General features: G+C 41.3%; 1 protein-coding gene across 2 annotated transcripts in view; it reads right to left on the bottom strand.

Moving 5' to 3' along the window:
- Positions 1 to 19763, bottom strand: part of NPR3 (natriuretic peptide receptor 3) — a 65878-nt gene that overhangs the window by 34901 nt on the left and 11214 nt on the right. For both annotated transcript variants that reach the window (XM_066373751.1, XM_066373742.1), the window contains exon 3: positions 11320 to 11486. In XM_066373751.1, coding sequence (XP_066229848.1) covers positions 11320 to 11486 — 167 coding nt within the window. The remainder of the gene's footprint in view (positions 1 to 11319; positions 11487 to 19763) is intronic.

The raw sequence follows: 19763 nt of genomic DNA on the forward strand, positions 1-19763 counted from the left end.
GACAGGTTGGAATATAAAACTGAGGCAATCTCTCAAAATGTAAAAGAAAAAAGCAGAGGTGGCAAATAGGAGAGAAAATTTAAAAATTAACTTAAGAGAGCTAACGTCCAACTTTGACATTTACAGAAAGAACGAAGTGCCCAGCACAAACACCCACATCAACACACACCATTGTTAAATTTCAGAACACCAATGAGTCAACTGTCTGCCTATCTGATCTTCAACTCATTCCCCTCCCTACACTGACTTTGCTTAGAGTAGGAGGACCCTTCCAGGCTGCATTTCCTTATCAGCTGACCTCTGCTTGGTTCCGACAGGAAACTCGGTGAAAAAGCCAGGAAAAATGGGACAGCCAGGATGTTTCTTCGTCTCTCTTTGCATTAGGAACCGTCTCTGGCAGGGGCCGCGTTCCTCCCGTGTTTCTAGCTCTCATGAGAGCCCTAACTCTTGGACCTGGTAAAACTGCCTCTTCCAATAGCCCCATGTTCATTGCAGCACTGTTCACAGTGGCCAAGACATGGAAACAACCAAAAAGCCCTTCAATAGAAGACTGGATAAAGAAGATGTGGCACATATACACTATGGAATACTACTCAGCCATAAGAAATGATGACATCAGATCATTTACAGCAAAATGGTGGGATCTTGATAACATTATAAGGAGTGAAATAAGTAAATCAGAAAAAAAAACAAGAACTACATGATTCCATACATTGGTGGAACATAAAAATGAGACTAAGAGACATGGACAAGAGTGTGGTGGTTACCAGGGGTGGGGGGAGGGAGGACAGGGGGAGAGTTAGGGGGAGGGGGAGGGGCACAGAGAACTAGATAGAGGGTGGCGAAGGACAATCTGACTTTGGGCGAGGGGTATGCAACATAATTTAATGACAAAATAACCTAGACATGTTTTCTTTGAACATATGTACCCTGATTTATTAATGTCATCCCATTACCATTAATAAAAATTTATTTAAAATAAATAAATAAATAAATAAAATAAAATAAATAAAAAAAAATAAACTGCCTCTTCCCTGGTCCTTCTTATTCTGGAGCTGGTTGTGGCTTTTTGCTGCTGCTCATCTCTGACTTGCTTTACTCTTCTATTTGGCACTTCAGCTCTTCTGACATCTTAAAGTTAGTTTCTCCTATTAAATTTCTTCTGTTGAATACCTTGTGTAAGTTCTACTTTACTGACTAGATCCTGACTGATACAATCAACAATACAGAGACAATAGTAAAGGTTTCTACAGATAGACAAAAAGAAAGTAGCATGGCCTGACTAGACGGTGGCTCAGTGGATAGAGCGTCGGACTGGGATGCAGAAGACCCAGGTTCGAGACCCTGAGATCGCCAGCTTGAGTGCGGGCTCATCTGGTTTGAGCAAAAGCTCACCAGCTTGGACCCTAGGTCGCTGGCTCGAGCAAGAGGTTACTCGGTCTGCTGAAGGCCCGCGGTCAAGGCACATATGAGAAAGCAATTAATTAACAACTAAGGTGTCACAACGAAAAACTGATGATTGATATTTCTCATCTCTCTCCATTCCTGTCTGTGTGTCCCTCTCTCTGACTCTCTCTCTCTCTGTCCCTATAAAAAAAAAAAGAAAAGAAAAGAAAGTAGCATGAAAAAGATAAATAATCAGAACGGTAGCACCACAAGCTGTGATACAAGACAACTGTACCTGAAATTTTGAGGGTAAATCACCTTCACACTAAAACTTTAATACCAAACTAAATAATCAATAAAATATAAAAATAAAACAAAATGGTTTTGATATTCAAAGCCTCAAAACATATTCCACTTATACCCTCTTTTTCCTTCAAAACTAAGGTGAAATTTCAACAAAGAAGGAGCTCGATACCCCAGAAAAAGAGCATCCGATACAGGAGAGAACTGAAGACTGCTATTAAAGCAAGCAATTACTCTCAAAGGGGCCAAGAAGACAAAGAGCTAAAACATAATTACTTAAAAGTTTTGACAGAAAGAATGAGAATGAAATAGTAAGAGCTACAAGAAAGCAGATTTTAAAAAAGAAGAAGAAATTATTAACTCCAAAGAAAACAAAAAGCTACACAAGAAAGAAAATGTAACCCTAGAGCACTACACAGTTCTGTCATAAATATAACTATAGATGGCCGTAATAATATCAAAAGCTCTGTATATATAATGGGGGGTTTTCTTTAGGTTTTATTTTGTGACCATACCTTTAACCAAAAACTGTGTTATAAAATATTGGGAAGATGAGAGGAAAAAGAAGTATTGGTAGAGGAAGAGTATGTAGGGAGATCAAGAGACATATCAAAACTTTGAATATCAAAAGCAGCAATATAAATCAGTTTCTTTAGAAACATGGAGAGAAACAGCATAACAAGCCAACAAAAACATTAAGGATTATTGCCTCTAAGGAACAAGAGTCAGAAGTGAGGAAGAGCAAATAGAACACGTTTGTCTTAACTCTAAGAGTACCATGAACATGTTTTTCATTCAGTGTGGGTCTTTTCATTCGTGTGTTCAGTCTGGGAAAGCCATGCATTATTTTGATTTAAACAATAACATCGGGGAAAGAAGGTGAGCTTCACGCAAGGGCAAAGCCAACTATTAAAGGGCGGGCCAGTGAATGGGTCTCAGAAGTGGAGTCCGGGGCAAGGCCAAGAGTGGGATTTACAGGCCCAAGAGGTCAGAGAAGCTGACAGAGGGGCAAAGATGTCTCCAATGTTGGCTCTTTGCAAACTGAGAATTAGTAGCAGGGACAAATTTAAGTCTACCTCTTAAAGACATAATGTGAAAACTCTGGGAATTGGAAAGACTGGACTGACTCCCTAGTCCAGAATGAAGAAATAAAGAAATGAACTTGTATCTTTTTCATCTCCGAAATAAAAGTACTGGTTTTAGAAGGTGAGATTAGGAAATAATAGAGCATTTAGGTGTTTCTTCATTTTATTCCGGGGGAGGGAGTCTTCAATGTAGCCCCTGCATGTACAATGTTGTGTCCTGTCCATGGGAATAAATCAGGCTTGAGGCAACCACTGGGCAAATGGCATGTTGACCAGCCACTGTCTAGGTCAACGATTCTCACCTTTGGTGACACTGACCCCATTCAGAATCAGATGAGGGATGTTGGCTTTTCTCTCCAGAAATATACACATGTACACTTACGCACAAAATTTTGTACATAATTATAAAGAATCAATGCACCCTAAGTCAAGAAACCCTCATTCACTTAAAGAGGTCATGGAAACTTGGATGAATCTGGAAGTAGCTTCCTACTACAGTGAACCCAGTCTGCTGTGTTTAATTTCATGTCTCTGGTAACATGGATATTTTCAGACATGTGCCACAGCTGCTCTGTTACAAGATAAATCGTCCAGACCTCTGTGAGTACCAGTTTGTCTGAGTGCTCTACACTGAGGTACATGACAGTTTATGCCCATGCTAGCACAGGAATGAAGTTCTCGTGGGCTCCCAAAGCTCACGGGCATTGCTATTTTTATACTCGCTTCGGTATTTGTTAGGTGATGAGGATCCCACCCGAGATGGACCACTGTTTGGTCCAGGATCAAGCTCACAGTCATGCTCCCTGGAGGACTCAATAAAAGCATCTGACGAGCTAGGAAATGACGGTTTACACTTCAGGAGAAAACAGATAGCTGCAAGTGAGGAGGAGGCAGAGCCTGGCCAGACTCTGTCAAGTGTGTGAAAGAGTCAAGAGAAACCGATACCTTAAAAGTGTGCATTTGGGCCGGCAGGATGCAAAGGAGGGTAGGCGTACTACAGCCTGCGTTGCCTGCCAGGCTCACTTGTAAGGCCTGAGATACCTAATCTTTGGGTCATGGGTTTACCCTCACATTAGGCACTTGTTATTAAAAAGGTCAGACTGATGTAGTGGAAAAAGAAAGTCACTGAACCAGGAGTCAGGGGATGCAACTAATCCTGGCTTGGCCACCACACAGCGCATTCTAAAATCAAACACCAGAGCTCTAGAATTGGAACCACTTGCGTGGCAGAGGCCAAACTCCTCCATTAAGGTACCCTTGAGTGAAAGGTGCCGCCCAAGTGGGCCACCCAATAAGAACCAGTAGGGAAGCCCGGGCAGGCACTTGGCAAACACCGTCTGGGCCACGCTGAGAGCCCACTGATACTTGAGGGCCTCTCCAGTGGGGCTTGAATTCTCTCTTTAAATTTCTGATGACCCCTCAAAGGATCTTTGGAACCATCATTGTGAAAGCCCACTACTGCCCCCCCCTAAAAAAAACACCACCTCACACGGTATACCATAAACTGAACTCCTGGCTTTGTGTACCCAGTAAGGTCCAGAGATAGGACTCTGTCGCCACCCATTGTTGTTGTCTGATGGCAGTGTGCTAGTTACATTTGGAAAAGCCCCCTCAGCTCCTGGGCCTCAGCTTCTACCACTTCACAAGGAGTGGGTTCCTCTAGGTCCTCTGGTTCAATAGTAACTAAAATAATGAGCATAATAATAATAACTTACTTTTATTGGCTGCTTCCTAAGTGCCAAGCATATAGGAAGGAAATGCTGAAAGTGAGCAGAAATAGACACGTTTCCTGCTCTCACTGAGTTGACAGTCTGGTAGAAGAGGCCCAAGTTACTTAGAAAATCCCACCCATATGTGTGTGATGACAACCTGTAAGGCATGCTGTGAGGGGAAGGGACCGAGTGCCATGAAACAGTCCGGAGTGTCAGGAAGGACTGTCCTGAGAAGGTTTTGACATCTAAGTTAGAGTCTGGAGGGTGAGTGGGAGTTCTAGGTCCATTAAGCATGCAAGAACATCATATCCATTCGCCAGAGTATAAGAAGCAAAAATAAAAGAAATACTAGCTACCATCCATTGAATATTTACTAAGGGCCTGGTATTGTGTTCAATATTATGTGTATATATAAAGATAAAGTTCTTTCAACAGCTTTCTCAGTTAAAATTTATTCTACCCATTCTATAGTCAGGAAACTAAGGTACAGAATTTCAGAAATGTGCCCAAGATAAGAGCAATAAGAGGCAGAGCCAAGTTTATGAAACCCTAAGCCCGCCTATTTAACCACTAGGACATACTGTCCCCAGTGGTGGCCACTGGGCTCTATTAAAAAACAATGTATCAGAATGGAATTGCTTTCCACTTGGTTCACTAGTAAGAGGACAAAGGTATTTTTAAAAAATATTATCATATTACCAATAGATGTGGAGAAACTGTCATGAGATACATGTACTAATAACTAGATCATCACAGTACATGCAACACCCACAGCCCAAGTGAGAGCCCAGCCCTGAGCAGTCTTATTTTCTATCACATATCACACCACACATGCACCCACCCAATCACCCACCAGAGATGAATAAAACAAGAGTGGATAGCTGAGCCAGAGATGCCAATCTACAGGCTATAAGAGCCTCTGAGACCACCCAGCCTAGCAAACTTGTATAGGCTCAACCATAATTATATTCTCCAAAATATGGCCTGGGAAATAGAGGAGCTCAAAGTCCTCAGGTACAGAGAGACCAAAGTTCTTCCAGGAATGCAGAGATTATTAAAATTAGAAAAATCCAGTAATGCAACTCAGCAAAATGTGCAAACTTATATTTATAAGATGAATCAGCCCTGGGGCTCTAATGATGACTATAATTAACAAAACTGTATCATATATTTGAAAGTTGCTAAAGAAAAGATCTTAGAAGTTTTATCACAAGAAAAAATATTGGCCCTGGCCGGTTTTCTCAGTGGTAGAGAATTGGCCGAGAGTATGGATGTCCCGGGTTCAATTCCCAGTCAAGGCACACAGAAGAAGTGCCCATCGGCTTCTCCACCTCTCTCCCTCTCATTTCTCTTTCTCTCTGTCTTCCTCTCTGCCCCTTCTGCAGCCATGGCTCAATTGGAGCAAGTTGGCTTCAGGCGCTGAGGATGGCTCCATGGCTTCCACCTCAGGTGCTAAGAAGATCTCAGTTGCTGAGCAACAGAGCAAGGACCCAGATGAGTAGAGAGCATCACCTCCTAGTGGGCTTTCCAAGTGGATCCCAGTAGGGGCCCATGCTGCAGTCTGTCTCTCTGCTTCCCCTCCTCTCACTCTCACTGACGATATATGATATATATACACACACACACACACACACACACACACACACACACACACACACACTATGTGAGGTGATGGATGTTAGCTAAATTAACTGTGATAACCACTTCACTGAATGTATATAGCCAATCATTATGTTGTACACCTTAAACTTATACAATGTTATATGTCAATTATATCTCAACAAAACTGGGGGGGAGGGGAGTGGGAAACTACTAATGCAGCAAACTACACTATAAAATAATAAAGGGGAGAATCTGATTATCTCAATAGATATATAAAAAATATATTTGATAAAATTCAATACTCCAGCCTACACAGGTGGTAAAATTGCTTAGAACTTAATACACAAACACATACACATGTGTGTGTGTGTGCACGCACAAATAAAATTGAGGAAATCTGAGTAAGATCAGTGCATTGTATCAGCGTCTAGATCCATTTGTGATCTTATATATAATTTCCAAAATGTTACCACTGGGAGAAACTGGCATGTATACAAGCAATCTTTGTATTGTATCTTAAAACTGCATGTAAATCTGCAATTATCTCAATTAAAAAGTCAATATTTTTAAAAAAATAAAAAGATTAGAGATGGAGATTGAGATTGAGGGAGGACAGAAAGAGGGAAAGGAGAGAGGTGGAGGAAAGGAGAGGAAAAGAATTATGAAAACAAAATTTCATTAATCCAGCAGAAGTTAGTAAGTTAAAAATATAACATAATAACTTCACTTTAAAAATCTACTCCATCTTTCCAATGTTTCAATATAACCTTATTAAAAATTTTAAACTTTAAAAGTTTTGCATTTTGAGTTCACAGGCTGCCAACATGCTGATATGATGAATGTGATATTAACATAAACATAACATGACATAGAATCAGGGATATAATAAAATTTATAATGCTTGCAATAAAATCCTGTGTCCAAAGCCTTCCCTTAACCTACATTATATAAACTGTGATGTTTGTTGTGTTTTGTTGCAGTTATCCTATAATATAAGGTGTAATTTTGCCAAAACAAAACTTCATCAGCAAAGAATAAAAAGGAACTTTCACAATTTCATAAAGACTTTCCCAAAAACCCTACAGTAAACATCATGCTTACTCGGTGAGATGAACAGATATCAAATCTGTTATATGTTCTTCATATTAAAGTTAAGAACAAGGCAAGGATGCCCACCATCATTGCCTATATTTAATTCTGTTTTGGGATCCTAGCCAGTTCCATAAAAGGTTTCAATTTAATTAATTATACTTTATTGTATTTAACATACTTAATTAAGCATACTTAGAAGAATGTAAAGAAAAATATTTGTCCCCATCCACAGACCACGTGACTGTTTAGAAAACACATGGTAAATTTTTCACCCCATCAGAGAGTCCATCAGCGTTTCTGGATCTGAGATCCAGAGCAAGGGCTGAAAAGCCCATGATGGGTGTCACAAACTTAAGTTCTACGTAAGCAGATGAGTACAAGTTAGAGAAACACAAAGACCTAGAAAAGAGCTGAGCCTTAGAATGAAGACCACCAAGTCTTGCCAGCCTTGGTAAGCATGTCCTGCTGCATTTGATCAAGGTGCAGCACGTGTAAGTCCCAGCCACACTAGCTCCTGGTTGTTGGGCATCCATATTTCCATCTTCCATTATGGTCACCACAACCACCTGTCTGCCCTGCCCTGCCCTGACAAACAGCTGCAGCAGGCACTCAAGAAAGCTTCAGTAAAACATCATGGATATGAAAGACCAAAGGCACATCTTCAGAACTGCAGAAAGTTATTATAATGTTCATTTCTATTTATTTATAAGTCAGTTTGAGATGATCCCGCCATCAGAGAGAAGCAGTATTGTAATCTATGACTACGAATAATCTCGAAGGCACTTAGTTTGGACTACATTATGGATCTTTGTAGTAGGTATACCATCCCAATGAGATTCTTCTTAGACTACCCTTAAAAATAAGATTTACTATTCTGTTTTTCTTGTTTGTTTGTTTTTTGTGTGGTTTTTTTTTTTTTTTTGTATTTTTCTGAAGCTGGAAACGGGGAGAGACAGTCAGACAGACTTCCGCATGCGCCGGACCGGATCCACCCGGCACGCCCACCAGGGGCGACGCTCTGCCCACCAGGGGGCGATGCTCTGCCCCTCTGGGGCGTCGCTCTGCCGCGACCAGAGTCACTCTAGCGCCTGGGGCGAGGCCAAGGAGCCATCCCCAGCGCCTGGGCCATCTTTGCTCCAATGGAGCCTTGGCTGCGGGAGGGGAAGAGAGAGACAGAGAGGAAGGAGGGGGGGGGTGGAGAAGCAAATGGGTGCTTCTCCTATGTGCCCTGGCCGGGAATCGAACCCGGGTCCCCCGCACGCCAGGCCGACGCTCTACCGCTGAGCCAACCTGCCAGGGCCAGATTTACTATTCTGAATACAGAAAAACTGATAACCAAAAAGAATCAGCCAGCAGTGTGTTGGATTCACAACTTTTGCCCAAAGAGTATCATTACTTCGAACAAGCCATACTGAAGTACTTGAACTTTCAACAACCTCAGGAAGGATGCAGACATAAACGCCACCATTACTGAGCTAGTTTTTAAGCCATAAAATTAATAGAAACCTGGTAAAGTCAAATAATACAGTGGCATATGGGAAAGACTTAGATGGTTTTAATTTGGCTTAGGTCACCTTAGCCAGTGCTACTTAAGGAAGCTCAGAACCTTTGTGTTCTCTTCTCCTGGGGCAAAGGACGTAGATGATGACAATACTATTATAGGTTTCCTTAAACTTGGGCTCTATTTCAGTAGGCCTATTTTTGTCACAACTCTGAACACACTGTGCAATATAGTAGCCACTAGTCGCATACGGCTACTGAGCCCTTGAACTAAAGGTACACTGTAAGGGTAAAATACACATTGGATTTCAAAGACTTTGTACAATAAAAAGTATATACAATCTTATTCATAATTGTAATATTGATTAATGTTGAGATAATATTTTGATATGTGAGTTAAATAAAATGTCTTATTGAAATTAATTTCACCTGGTTATTTAAACTTTTTAAAATGTGGCTACAATAAAATTTTAAATTATTCATGTGGCTGATTTGTGGTTCACATTGCATAGCTCAGGGACAGTCCTGACTTAGAAGGTCAAAAGGCATTTTAAATGATGTATGTATATAAAATATATAACACTTAAGACATTGATAAATAAGACCCTTTATAGGTCATTTGATAGCAAATTTCTGTAAGGTCAAGTATAATATTACAGCAATAGTATAAAAGATGCATCATTTTTTGAGTTCCAACTTTTTGAGAGGAATACTGCTAAATGCTTCAGATAGATTATCTGTAATCCTCCCAACAGGGAGAAATAATTTGGATCAGAGAGACTAAGTAATTTGCCCCAGATCACACAGCTAAGAAGTGCTAGATTCAGGCTCTGAATGGGGGTCTATCTGAGACCAATGCCTATACCCTGTAGTACTTCAAGGAAAGAAATTGAGAGAGGCCCTGTTTGGAAGGAACCATCTCTTGTGAACTTGGTCACTACTCACCTTGGGCAGGGACTATCCAAATCATATATCTGTCATTAAGAAGGTGCTCCCACAGAGACCGGACTGGTGATTGCCAAAGGGAAAGGGGTTCGGGAGACTGGATGAAAGAAGTACTAATTGGTAGAAACAGAATAGTCACAGGGAGTATGATACTAAGTGAAATAAACCAATCAGAGAAAGACAAGTACCATATGACTTCACTTCCATGTGGAATCCAATGAACTAACAAACAAAATAGAAACAGACTCATAGACACAAAGAACAGACTAACAGCTGAAGAGAGGGGAGAGGGGTTGGGGGACTCGGGGAAAAAGGTGAAGGGATTAAGAAGCACTAAATGGTAATTACAAAATAGTCATAAGGATGTAAAGTACAGCAGTGGTCCCTAACCCCCGGGCCGTGGACCAGTACCAATCCATGGGCCATTTGGTACTGGTACACAGAGAAAGAATAAATAACTTACATTATTTCCATTTTACTTATATTTAAATTTGAACAATGTTTTATTTTTAAAAAATGACCAGATTCCCTCTGTTACATCTGTCTAAGACTCACTCTTGACGCTTGTCTCGGTCACGTGATACATTTATCCGTCCCACTCTAAAGGCCGGTCCGTGAAAATATTTTCTGACATTAAACCGGTCCGTGGCCCAAAAAAGGTTGAGGACCACTGAAGTACAGCATCAGGTAATAATCAATAATAATATTGTGGTAACTATGTATAGTGCCAGGTGGGTACTGGAAGTATCTGGGTGGAACACTTTGTAAAGTATATGATTGTCTAATCACTATGCTGTACACCTGAAGCCAATATTAAATAATACTGAAAGTAGGCTGTAATTGATAAGTTAAATACTTTTTTTAAAAAATTAAGAAGGTGTTCCTATTCTGCTCTGGATACTGAACAGTTCTGAACACCAGTACACCTACCCCACCAGCCTGAGGGGTCCACTGCTCAACCTGCTCCAAAAAAGGAGGCATGAGGGGCCCACAGCAACATGGGCCAGAGACAGCAAAACAAGGGCCCCAAGTGAGGTGTGGCCAGCTGCCTTCGGGGCCACCAATTAGCCGAGTCCCTCTGTTGAATCCATAGCCCGGCCTAACCTTCTGACTCTGGTCCACTCTTGGAAAATGCCTCAGTAACAGCAGCACTAATTGAGTGGGAAGCTCTGGAACACTTGGGTAGGAAACAGCTTGCAGCCAAAGGGGCAATGACACAGCCACAAGAGAGACGCAGACTCGCCATAGAGCTAGGACAGAATGCCAAAGGAAAGAGTCTTCTAAAACCCAAAATATCGTCTGCCACCAAGCTTTGGAAAAATTAGGTATGCAAAACCCTGGCAGGCTTTCATCCATCTTCTCCCCCAACACGCTCTGAGCCGGCTAAGTGATGGAAGTCTACAGACATCTGCTCAGCATTACCACAAGTACCCACAAAAAGCCATTTTCCTTCCTGCAGGAGTTGGAAAAGCGTTAAGTGCAGGGTGGGGGTGATGGGGGTGTGGTGGGGGAGGGAGGGAGGAAAGCTGGCCAGAAAAAAAAAACACACACACACACACAGAAAGCACAGTGACATTCAGACATGAACCTAGGAATTTCTGAATGGTTCAGAATGGGACACTTTGTCACCTCTGATTTAATTAGAAGACTGTTTTCAGAATGCTGAAGGTCTAGGCTCGTAATCGAGCACTTACGTAATCCTCCTCATTGAGCCCTTGTTTCTCAACAGAACTTTTCACCTCCATGGAAAACTTCTCAAACTCAGGTTTCACTGTCCTCAGTAGAGTGATTGTTTGGAGGGATGAGTACGCCTGCTTAGCTTCAAAGTCATGTTTGTCTCCTCTCTTCCACGAGCCATCTCCTATGGGAGAAATAAAAATACTTATCATTCCAAGCCAGTCACCATAAAGGGGCCATTCTACCTCTTCAGATGCAATGTGTCTCAACACGTTACTCTTGGCAGCTGGGGCAAGAGGCATTGTCATAGTTCTGTACTCAGGTATACTGTGACAATGTCAAGGTCCTCAAAGGAGAAGAAGGCCCTTTGGACATATGTTCCTTTGAAATGTGAGAGAAAGGCAATGTGGTGTTCACTACCTTCTAATAACCATGGAACTGTGATTCTCAGCCCCCAAGAATTGCAGCGTGGCAAGGATAAGACCTAAGCTTTCTTCCTCCTCGTTGACACTCTGTTTTTAATGCCTACACTCAACTATGGAGGTCAACCAAGTTGCTTTAGGGCAGTGGTCGGCAAACTCATTAGTCAATAGAGCCAAATATCAACAGTATAACAATTGAAATTTCTTTTGAGAGCCAAATTTTTTAAACTTAAACTATATAGGTAAGTACATTCCTTATCAAGGTAGCACCTGCACGTGGTATTTTGTGGAAGAGCCGCACTCAAGTGGTCAAAGAGCCACATGTGGCTCACTAGCCGCAGTTTGCCGACCAGGGCTTTAGGGCAACTAGTCAGATTCTGATGCTATGTAGGTGTGGTGGCAGGAAGGGCTCTGTATGACAACAGAGATGCACAACTATGATAAAATTGACACTGTTAAAAAAGTTAGAGGTTACAGCTAGTTCTTGAAATATTTCTGGAATCCCTTCAGAGTGAGAAGTAGCTTAGGTGGATGTGAGGACTTGTATCTCTAGCACTGGCAACATCATTAAATTATTTATTGGACAGTGCTCACCATTGCATCAGTAGTAATAAATGAAAATTGCTAACATGCATTGAGCAGATATACAATAATAATCTCTATTTAATGAGCACTTTATATTTAGAAACTCACTTAATCCTCGCAAGACCCAGTGATATGGGTACAATTATTGTCTCCAGGGTACAGATGAGGAAACTGAGGCATTAGAAGCTGGGTACCCCACTGCCTCACAGCTCTCCCTTCACAAAAGCAATGGCGTGGATAAAAATCATTACTCTTCTCTTTATTATTTCATTTTTTAGAAAATATGTGGCCCTTTCTTTTCTTTAGACAGAGAGAGGCAGGAAGAGAGAGAGAGAGGAATATCAAGCTGTTCCTGTATGTGCCCTGACCGGGGATCGAACTGGCAACTTCTGCACTTCGGGACAACACTCTGACTAACTGAGCTGCCCAGCCAGGGCTTGGGACCTCTAACTTTTGACAATAAGTTGCTGTTTCTATGTATTATCATTATGATCCCCAGAGATCTGGAAGTACAACACGAAATTCAACCTCTGGAGTCCAACACCAAAGTCATTTGGTCACACTGAGTCCCAATCCACAGCAGACACCTGGAGCCCAGCAGCTGAGCAGTAGGATGGTTCTGGGGGGTGGGGCCAGGGTTCCACGGCTCTTGCTCCACTCTTACAGAAAAAGAGCTGGTGGCCTTGGGATTTCTACCACAGCTTAAGTCAGACAGACATGGATTAACAAACTATGTTCGAAGGTCTATGGTGACCACCACAACGGACATTATAAATGTCTTGCACAGTCTTCACTGCCTTCAAAAGAAAGATTTAGAGACAGACTTGTAAGAACTGAAGTTATTACAGGGTAACAGCTTACTGGGGGAGTGGGGAAGTTTTGGGGATACAAAGAAAAATGCATAACATAGAGGAAGAAGCAATCAGGAGGGGGTACAGCCTGGTCCTGTGTGGGTAGGACTTTCACAGGAGGAGAGGAGGACGGGCAGGCATGCTTGGCCAAGCTTACGGCTTAAGCTAAGGTGCAAATGTACATGACATCCAGTTGGCAGCAAGCTGTTAAAATAAGACAGAGCTGAGGACAAAATTCATTAAGGGCTAGATCTGTCCTCAGTGAGCACAGGATTAAATTTCAAGCCACCAAACGGAACTTGACAAAGTCCTCCTCCTCCCACATGAAACTTCTCAAACACGGAGGCCCCAGCACAAGCAACCAGCAGCTACCCCTGTGCCCAGAGAGCGAGTAAGCTGCTCATCTCTGCCATCAGCCAGGTAAACCCAGCTGGGGGCTGGGGACAGACGTCGTGGCCTTTGTGGAGGGGCCAAATCCACTTGTCATGAAGACCCCAAAGTCTGAAACTGTCCAGAACACCCTCATTCCATGGAGGGACCCACTTCTTATAAGCATGCAATCAATATTTATTGACTCAGTTTTAATTGATTTGAGGTGTCAAGTCTCAACAAGAGTGATGTCTCATAAGCAGAGAAGTCAGAATTTTTCAGCTCTGGGAAAGAGCTCTCTCCTAGGAATACCTAGCCTTATCAAATGTTATGTTGTACAATAGAAAATACAGGATTGCAAACAGCAACTATCTCAGTTACTAAAATGGGGAAAAAAACTCTTTTTTTATTTTGAAAGAAATGAAATCCAGTAAGAATTTGTCTACCATAATCTAAAAGATAATTTTGAAGTTGTGTTTTCTAGAAAAAAGAATGGAAACACTAGTGCTTAATACATTTAAGCCAAAATAAATAGGTATCTAGTCCCAAACATAACTAGTACTATGACTTCCTGCTTCTGTGGGTGTTTCTCATTGTAGTGTGTCAGGAACATCTCCCATACCGGGCTGCTGAGCAGGAGGAAAGCAGAGGTCAGCTTGGCCTGACGCCCCATTCGTGAGACAAATTTAATTCAGTAGACAACTGGGTGCCTCTGGAGATTTACGAGTGGAACAGAAGAATGACATGATCAGGATCCTGCCTTGGGAAACAGCACTGGATTAGAGTGAGGAGACATTGAGGATTCGCAGCCACAGTAATCCAGGCAAGAGGTTACGAGAGGTTAAACGTGGGAAGTCACACCCCCCCCCCCCAAATTAAACATGGTTCTCTGGGTGGTTAGAATCAAGGGCAAGTTTCCTTTTCTTTTTTTCTTCCTTTTTCTTTTTTTTTTTCTTTTTTTTTTTTTTTGTATGTGTGTGCTTCTGAATATAGGAAGTCTTCAATAATATTTACTGCTTTTTAATCATAAAAAGAGAGAGACCTTGAAAATGAAAGCAGACAGCTGTGAAAGAGGAATCTCAAGACTCCACAGGCGTTAGGGAGTGAGGAACAACAGAGGGAGGCATGTCGCCAATGATGCAAACAGGAAAGGCACACTGTTTGTCATTAGAGGAAAGAGCAGAGTCAGACGGAAATTGTAATGATTTCAGTCAGAGTCACGGTCACACCATGGGGACTGATGACAGAATGCCCAAGTGACAACGCCCGGCTGGTGTGGGAGACAGTGGTCTAGACAGACAGAGGAGCAAAGGAAAGCTTAAGAGAGTGTTAGCTGTCATATTCACGCGGCTGGGAATTAGAACTGGGGCCTGACTGCCCTGTATGGGAGAGCGCAGAGAAGCGAGGAGCGCTGAGCACAGACACCTTGGGAAGCTTAGCAGAAGGAGTTGGAGGGGATAGGAGCCAAGAACCAGAAGAATGCTGTGCTCCCAAAACCTGGAAAAACAAGCTCTCCAGAAAGAAATGGATGGAAATAATAGTGAATGTTCTAGAGCCTACTGTGGTAGCCATCACAGGCATGACTAATTAAACTTAAATTAATTAAAATCAAGTAAAACTAAAAAATGTAGTTTCTCATTTGCACTTGCTACATTTCAACACGGAACAGAACCCAGCTGGCAGGGCAGAAAGTCCCACGGGACAGCGCTGCTTTAGAGGCACAAGGCATGGCCTGAGGTAAGGCCAATGGCTTTGGTGATGAGGAGGTCACTGGTGACCCAAAGGATAGCACTTTCTGAGGAGTGGCACGTGCAAATGTCAGACTCTTAGAATGGTCCTGAAGAAGAGATTAAGCAAAGGAGGAGACTGTTAGTGAAAAGTGGGGCAGAGAAGGCGCTTGTTCAGGAATAAGGGAAAGCGAAGCCGTTTTGCTTTGATTTACTTTGTTCCGCTCTGTCTAAAGCATCATGGAGCCCCAACTTTCTGAGGGGAAGTCTCTAAATATGGTTTAGAAACTGTAACAGTTGAAAGATTGTGTCATAATTCTTTTCCTTTTCTCACTGTCTCAAGCTGACTTTAATGTGCATGTATCACTTTTACAACAAAACATAAATAATCCAAACACTCCCCAGTTTCTCTGCTATTTTTCCACTTTTAGTGAGTCAGGCAATGTATGTGGATCACCTGGCTGTACTATACTTCCATCCTCAGCTTAATTAGTGCCCTGTGAGTTCTCAGGAAGGCGGGAGAGTTCTTAGTCCCAGCCAGACAGGATTGCCCAAATAGCTTTCCAACTAGCTTATATCCAAAGAAGATAAGGCCAGTGGATGAGAATGCCCCTGAGTGCTGTTAAAAACTCTCCAGGACAATGTGTACCATCTTCTCTTCTCTCTACATTTTTTTAAAACCCATCCTTTCCATCACTTGAATTCCCCCCCCCCCCCCATAATATTATATTCTGAAGTCCTATAACAATATAATTTGGATATATCTGAGAATATTTTCAAGTACTCAAGGACAAACAATCTAGTAATCAGTAAATACACACTATCAATGTATTTTTTAAAACCCAATATCAAATAAGTATTAAATAAAATAGAATCTTTTTCTAGAGTGGGTGTAGAGTTTGGTGCGAGGGAGCACAAGGAGAGGAGGCTAGAGCACTTTCATCGATGTATATCTGATTCTTAGGGCACGGAGTCTCAGAGAAGGCCCTTTATTGACAATGGACACCATTGTTGCTCTAGGTCACTCTGCCTGTCGTAAGATTCTGTTTCCTGCTTCTCATCTGAGAAGGAAAGGTGCTTCTGGGTCTGTGACAAACATGTGCAGTGGCCTCTCTACATCCATTTTCCCTTCCTCCTGAGTAACAGATTTCTGAATTGTTTAGAAGTAGCAGTGAGTTCAGCTAAAAGCACACACTTCCTGGCTCCCCTCACAACTAGAGGTAGGCAATGATATGTAAGCAGAAGTTAGTAAATGGGGCTTCCAGAGAGCTTTTCAAGCAGAATCAAGTCAATTGAGAAGATCTCTTTTTGCCTTTATCTTCCCTTCTTTGTCTTGTTTAGAATTAAGACACGATTGCAGAAGCTCTGGCCACCATCTTGTGTCCTGGAGGATGAATGCTATTCACTAAGATTGAGGCAGTGAGAAGCAGAAGCTTGGGTCCTTGGTGACATGATGGAACCACCATCCCTGCCCAGGACTGCCCACCTCTGGACTTCTTACAGGTTAGAGAATAAACCTCTACGTTTGTTCAGTGATTTTCAACCTTTTTTTTCCATGGCACAAACACACACTAATTCCTAAGGTCAGTGCCCCTGACTAAATACAACCATTTTCATCTCATGGCACAAATAAATTAGTTACTAAGGGAGAAGAGGTCAGGGCCCCTTTTTCTTTAGTAATTAGTTTATGAGTGCGTGAGAAACAAAAGTTGAAAAACACTGGTAAATCACTAACATTGGAGGTCTTGGTTATTTACATGCAGACATTATTCTTTAGGATGTACAGTAGTTTAGATAAAAGGTTAACTTGATAACAATGTATAATCTAAATTAATCTATGAAAATATACTACAGAAAAATGTACAAACTTAATTTATTTTTTGAATTTCCATGTGTAATAGTCAAAGTAAACTAAAACTAATAAGAAATATAGCTAACATTTATTAAATACTCAAGAAGTTTATTATGTGTCTCACACACATTATCTCATTATTACTCAGCCTGATGCCATGAGGTAAGTACTATTATTATTTATTATTATTATTATCATTAGATGAAACTAAGGCACAGTCTCTCAAACAGACTGACATGTGAGCTCAACACCTCAGAAACAAAGGGAAAAGAAAAAGAATCTAATCAGAAACACCAAGGATACTTTTTAAGTTGTATAAAAGCACCCTGTATAGACTGTATAACTATGCAATGTTTCAAGAAGCAGAAAAACTAACCTCAGAAAAATAAGTTTTGAGTTGTTCCAAAATCACCAGCAATAGTAATATATATGTATATGTACTTAAAGTCAGAAAGTCAGAGATTAAAGTATCACCATTGTTATATAATATTATTCTGGAGGCTCTTGTCAATGCAATAAGAAAAGAAAAAGAAGATATTAACTATCAGAATGAAGAAAAAACTAGTTATTATTTGAAAATGATATAAAAATTATTGGAGCAGGGAGTTTCATATGTGTAATTCTTGCTAAATAAATAAGCAAAACTCATAGCTTTTCTATATAACAACTACAATTACAAAATGCAATGGAGAAAAGATGATAATAACAACCAGAAAACAAAATATCTAAGAATAAACACAACAGGAATGTTGCAGAATTCAAATTTTAAAATGTACAAATCTTTGCTTAGAGACATAAAAACAAATTAAAATAATATACTTTACAAGTTAGATGATGCAAGATTGACAAGAATGTAGGAAAACAAACAATCTCATACATTGTTGCAAAAGTATAAATTGTTAAGCCTCTCTAGAAGACAACTTGGCAATGTCTATCAACACTTAGATGTGTATAACCTTTGACCCAGAAATTCTACTTTTAGAAATTTATCTTACAGAATAAATATGTGTGTGTATGTCACATGCATGCACACTCAAGCCAACTCAACATAGCCTTGTTCTTACAGCAAAAAGCTGAAGCCCTAGCCGGTTGGCTCAGTGCTAGAGCATTAGCCCAGCGTGTGGAAGTCCCAGGTTCGATTCCCGGCCAAGGCACACAGGAGAAGTGCCCATCTGCTTCTTCGCCCTTCCCCCTCTCCTTTCTCTTTATCTCTCTCTTTCCCTCCTGCAGCCAAGGCTACATTGGAGCAAAGTTGGCCCAGGTGCTGAGGATGACACCATGGCCTCTGCCTCAGGCGCTAGAATGGCCCTGGTTGCAACAGAGCAACGCCCCAGATGGGCAGAGCATTGCTCCCTAGTGGGCTGGCCGGTTGGATCCCAGTCAGGCACATGCAAGAGTCTGTCTCTCTGCCTTCCTGCTTCTCACTTCAGAGAAATATAAAAAAAAAAAAGCTGGGAGCAGCACGAAAAGAGAAGGCTAACAAAGTAAAGATGGCATGTCAACATTATAAAATACTGTGCAGTCAGACTAGAAACAGTGTAACCATTTTATTTAAAATGTTTTTTGTAAATATATGTATTTTGTAAAATAGACAAGATCTAAATATTATCATTATACTTTGATCTGGGTGACAGAATTATGGTAACTTATTTTATTTTATTTTTTCTTAAGTGAGAAGTGGGGAGGCAGAGAGACAGACTCCTGCATGCGTCCTTACTGGGATCCACCCAGCAAGCCCCCTATGGGGCAATGCTCTACCCATCTAGGGCCATTGCTCCATTGCTTGGCAACCAAGCTATTTTAGCACCTGAGGCAAGGTCATGGAGCCATCCTCAGCACCCAGGACCAATTTTCTCGAACCATTCAAGCCATGGCTGCAAAAGGAAAAGAGAAAGATAGAGAGAGAGAAAAAAAAGAAAGGAGAGGGGGAGAGGTTGAGAAACAGATGGTCACTGCTCCTATGTGCCCTGACCGGGAATCAAACCCAGGACATCCACACGCTGAGCCAACTGGTCAGGGCCTGTAACTTATTTTCTTCCCTCTGCTTTTTTACATTTCTCATATCAATAGACACATCAATAGATAGATAGATAGATAGATAGATAGATAGATAGATAGATGATAGAAAACATAATATTTTCTATAATACTCATATATTGAAATGACCACGGGTAAGTAATACAATCTTTAGCTGTGGATAAAAGGTATACCAGTACCTAATATTTGAAATTCTATGTTTGCTGTTGCCAACTTGAAAAATTCAGAATAGATGTTTTTCATTTCTCACCAGTCCCTGCCACTGTCTCCGTGAACTCACTACTGTAATCAATAATGTAATTACATTTTGACCTTGGGTCAAGAAGTGAAACTGCCACTCTGCTTGCGAGGAGAGAGAAAGACCACCCCAGCAGGAAGGAGGAAAGCACTGGGTGTTTATTCTGAAAGCCTCAAATCTATCACTTTACCCAGTCCAAGGAAGCAATGGCTACTTTTGTCTCATCCACTTTTCTTGATCCCCATGAGAAGTGTGTTTTCCTATTTGTGTGTAATGATCTATTGCTTAAGTAGGTCAGGATATCAGAACAGGAAACTGAGGCGTGTGTTGTAAGGTTTAGCTCCTGGAGTTTAACTCGAGCTCAACATCCAGAGCTGTAA

The sequence above is a fragment of the Saccopteryx leptura genome, chromosome 1 (genome assembly GCF_036850995.1).
Source record: "Saccopteryx leptura isolate mSacLep1 chromosome 1, mSacLep1_pri_phased_curated, whole genome shotgun sequence".
Classification (NCBI taxonomy): domain Eukaryota; kingdom Metazoa; phylum Chordata; class Mammalia; order Chiroptera; family Emballonuridae; genus Saccopteryx; species Saccopteryx leptura.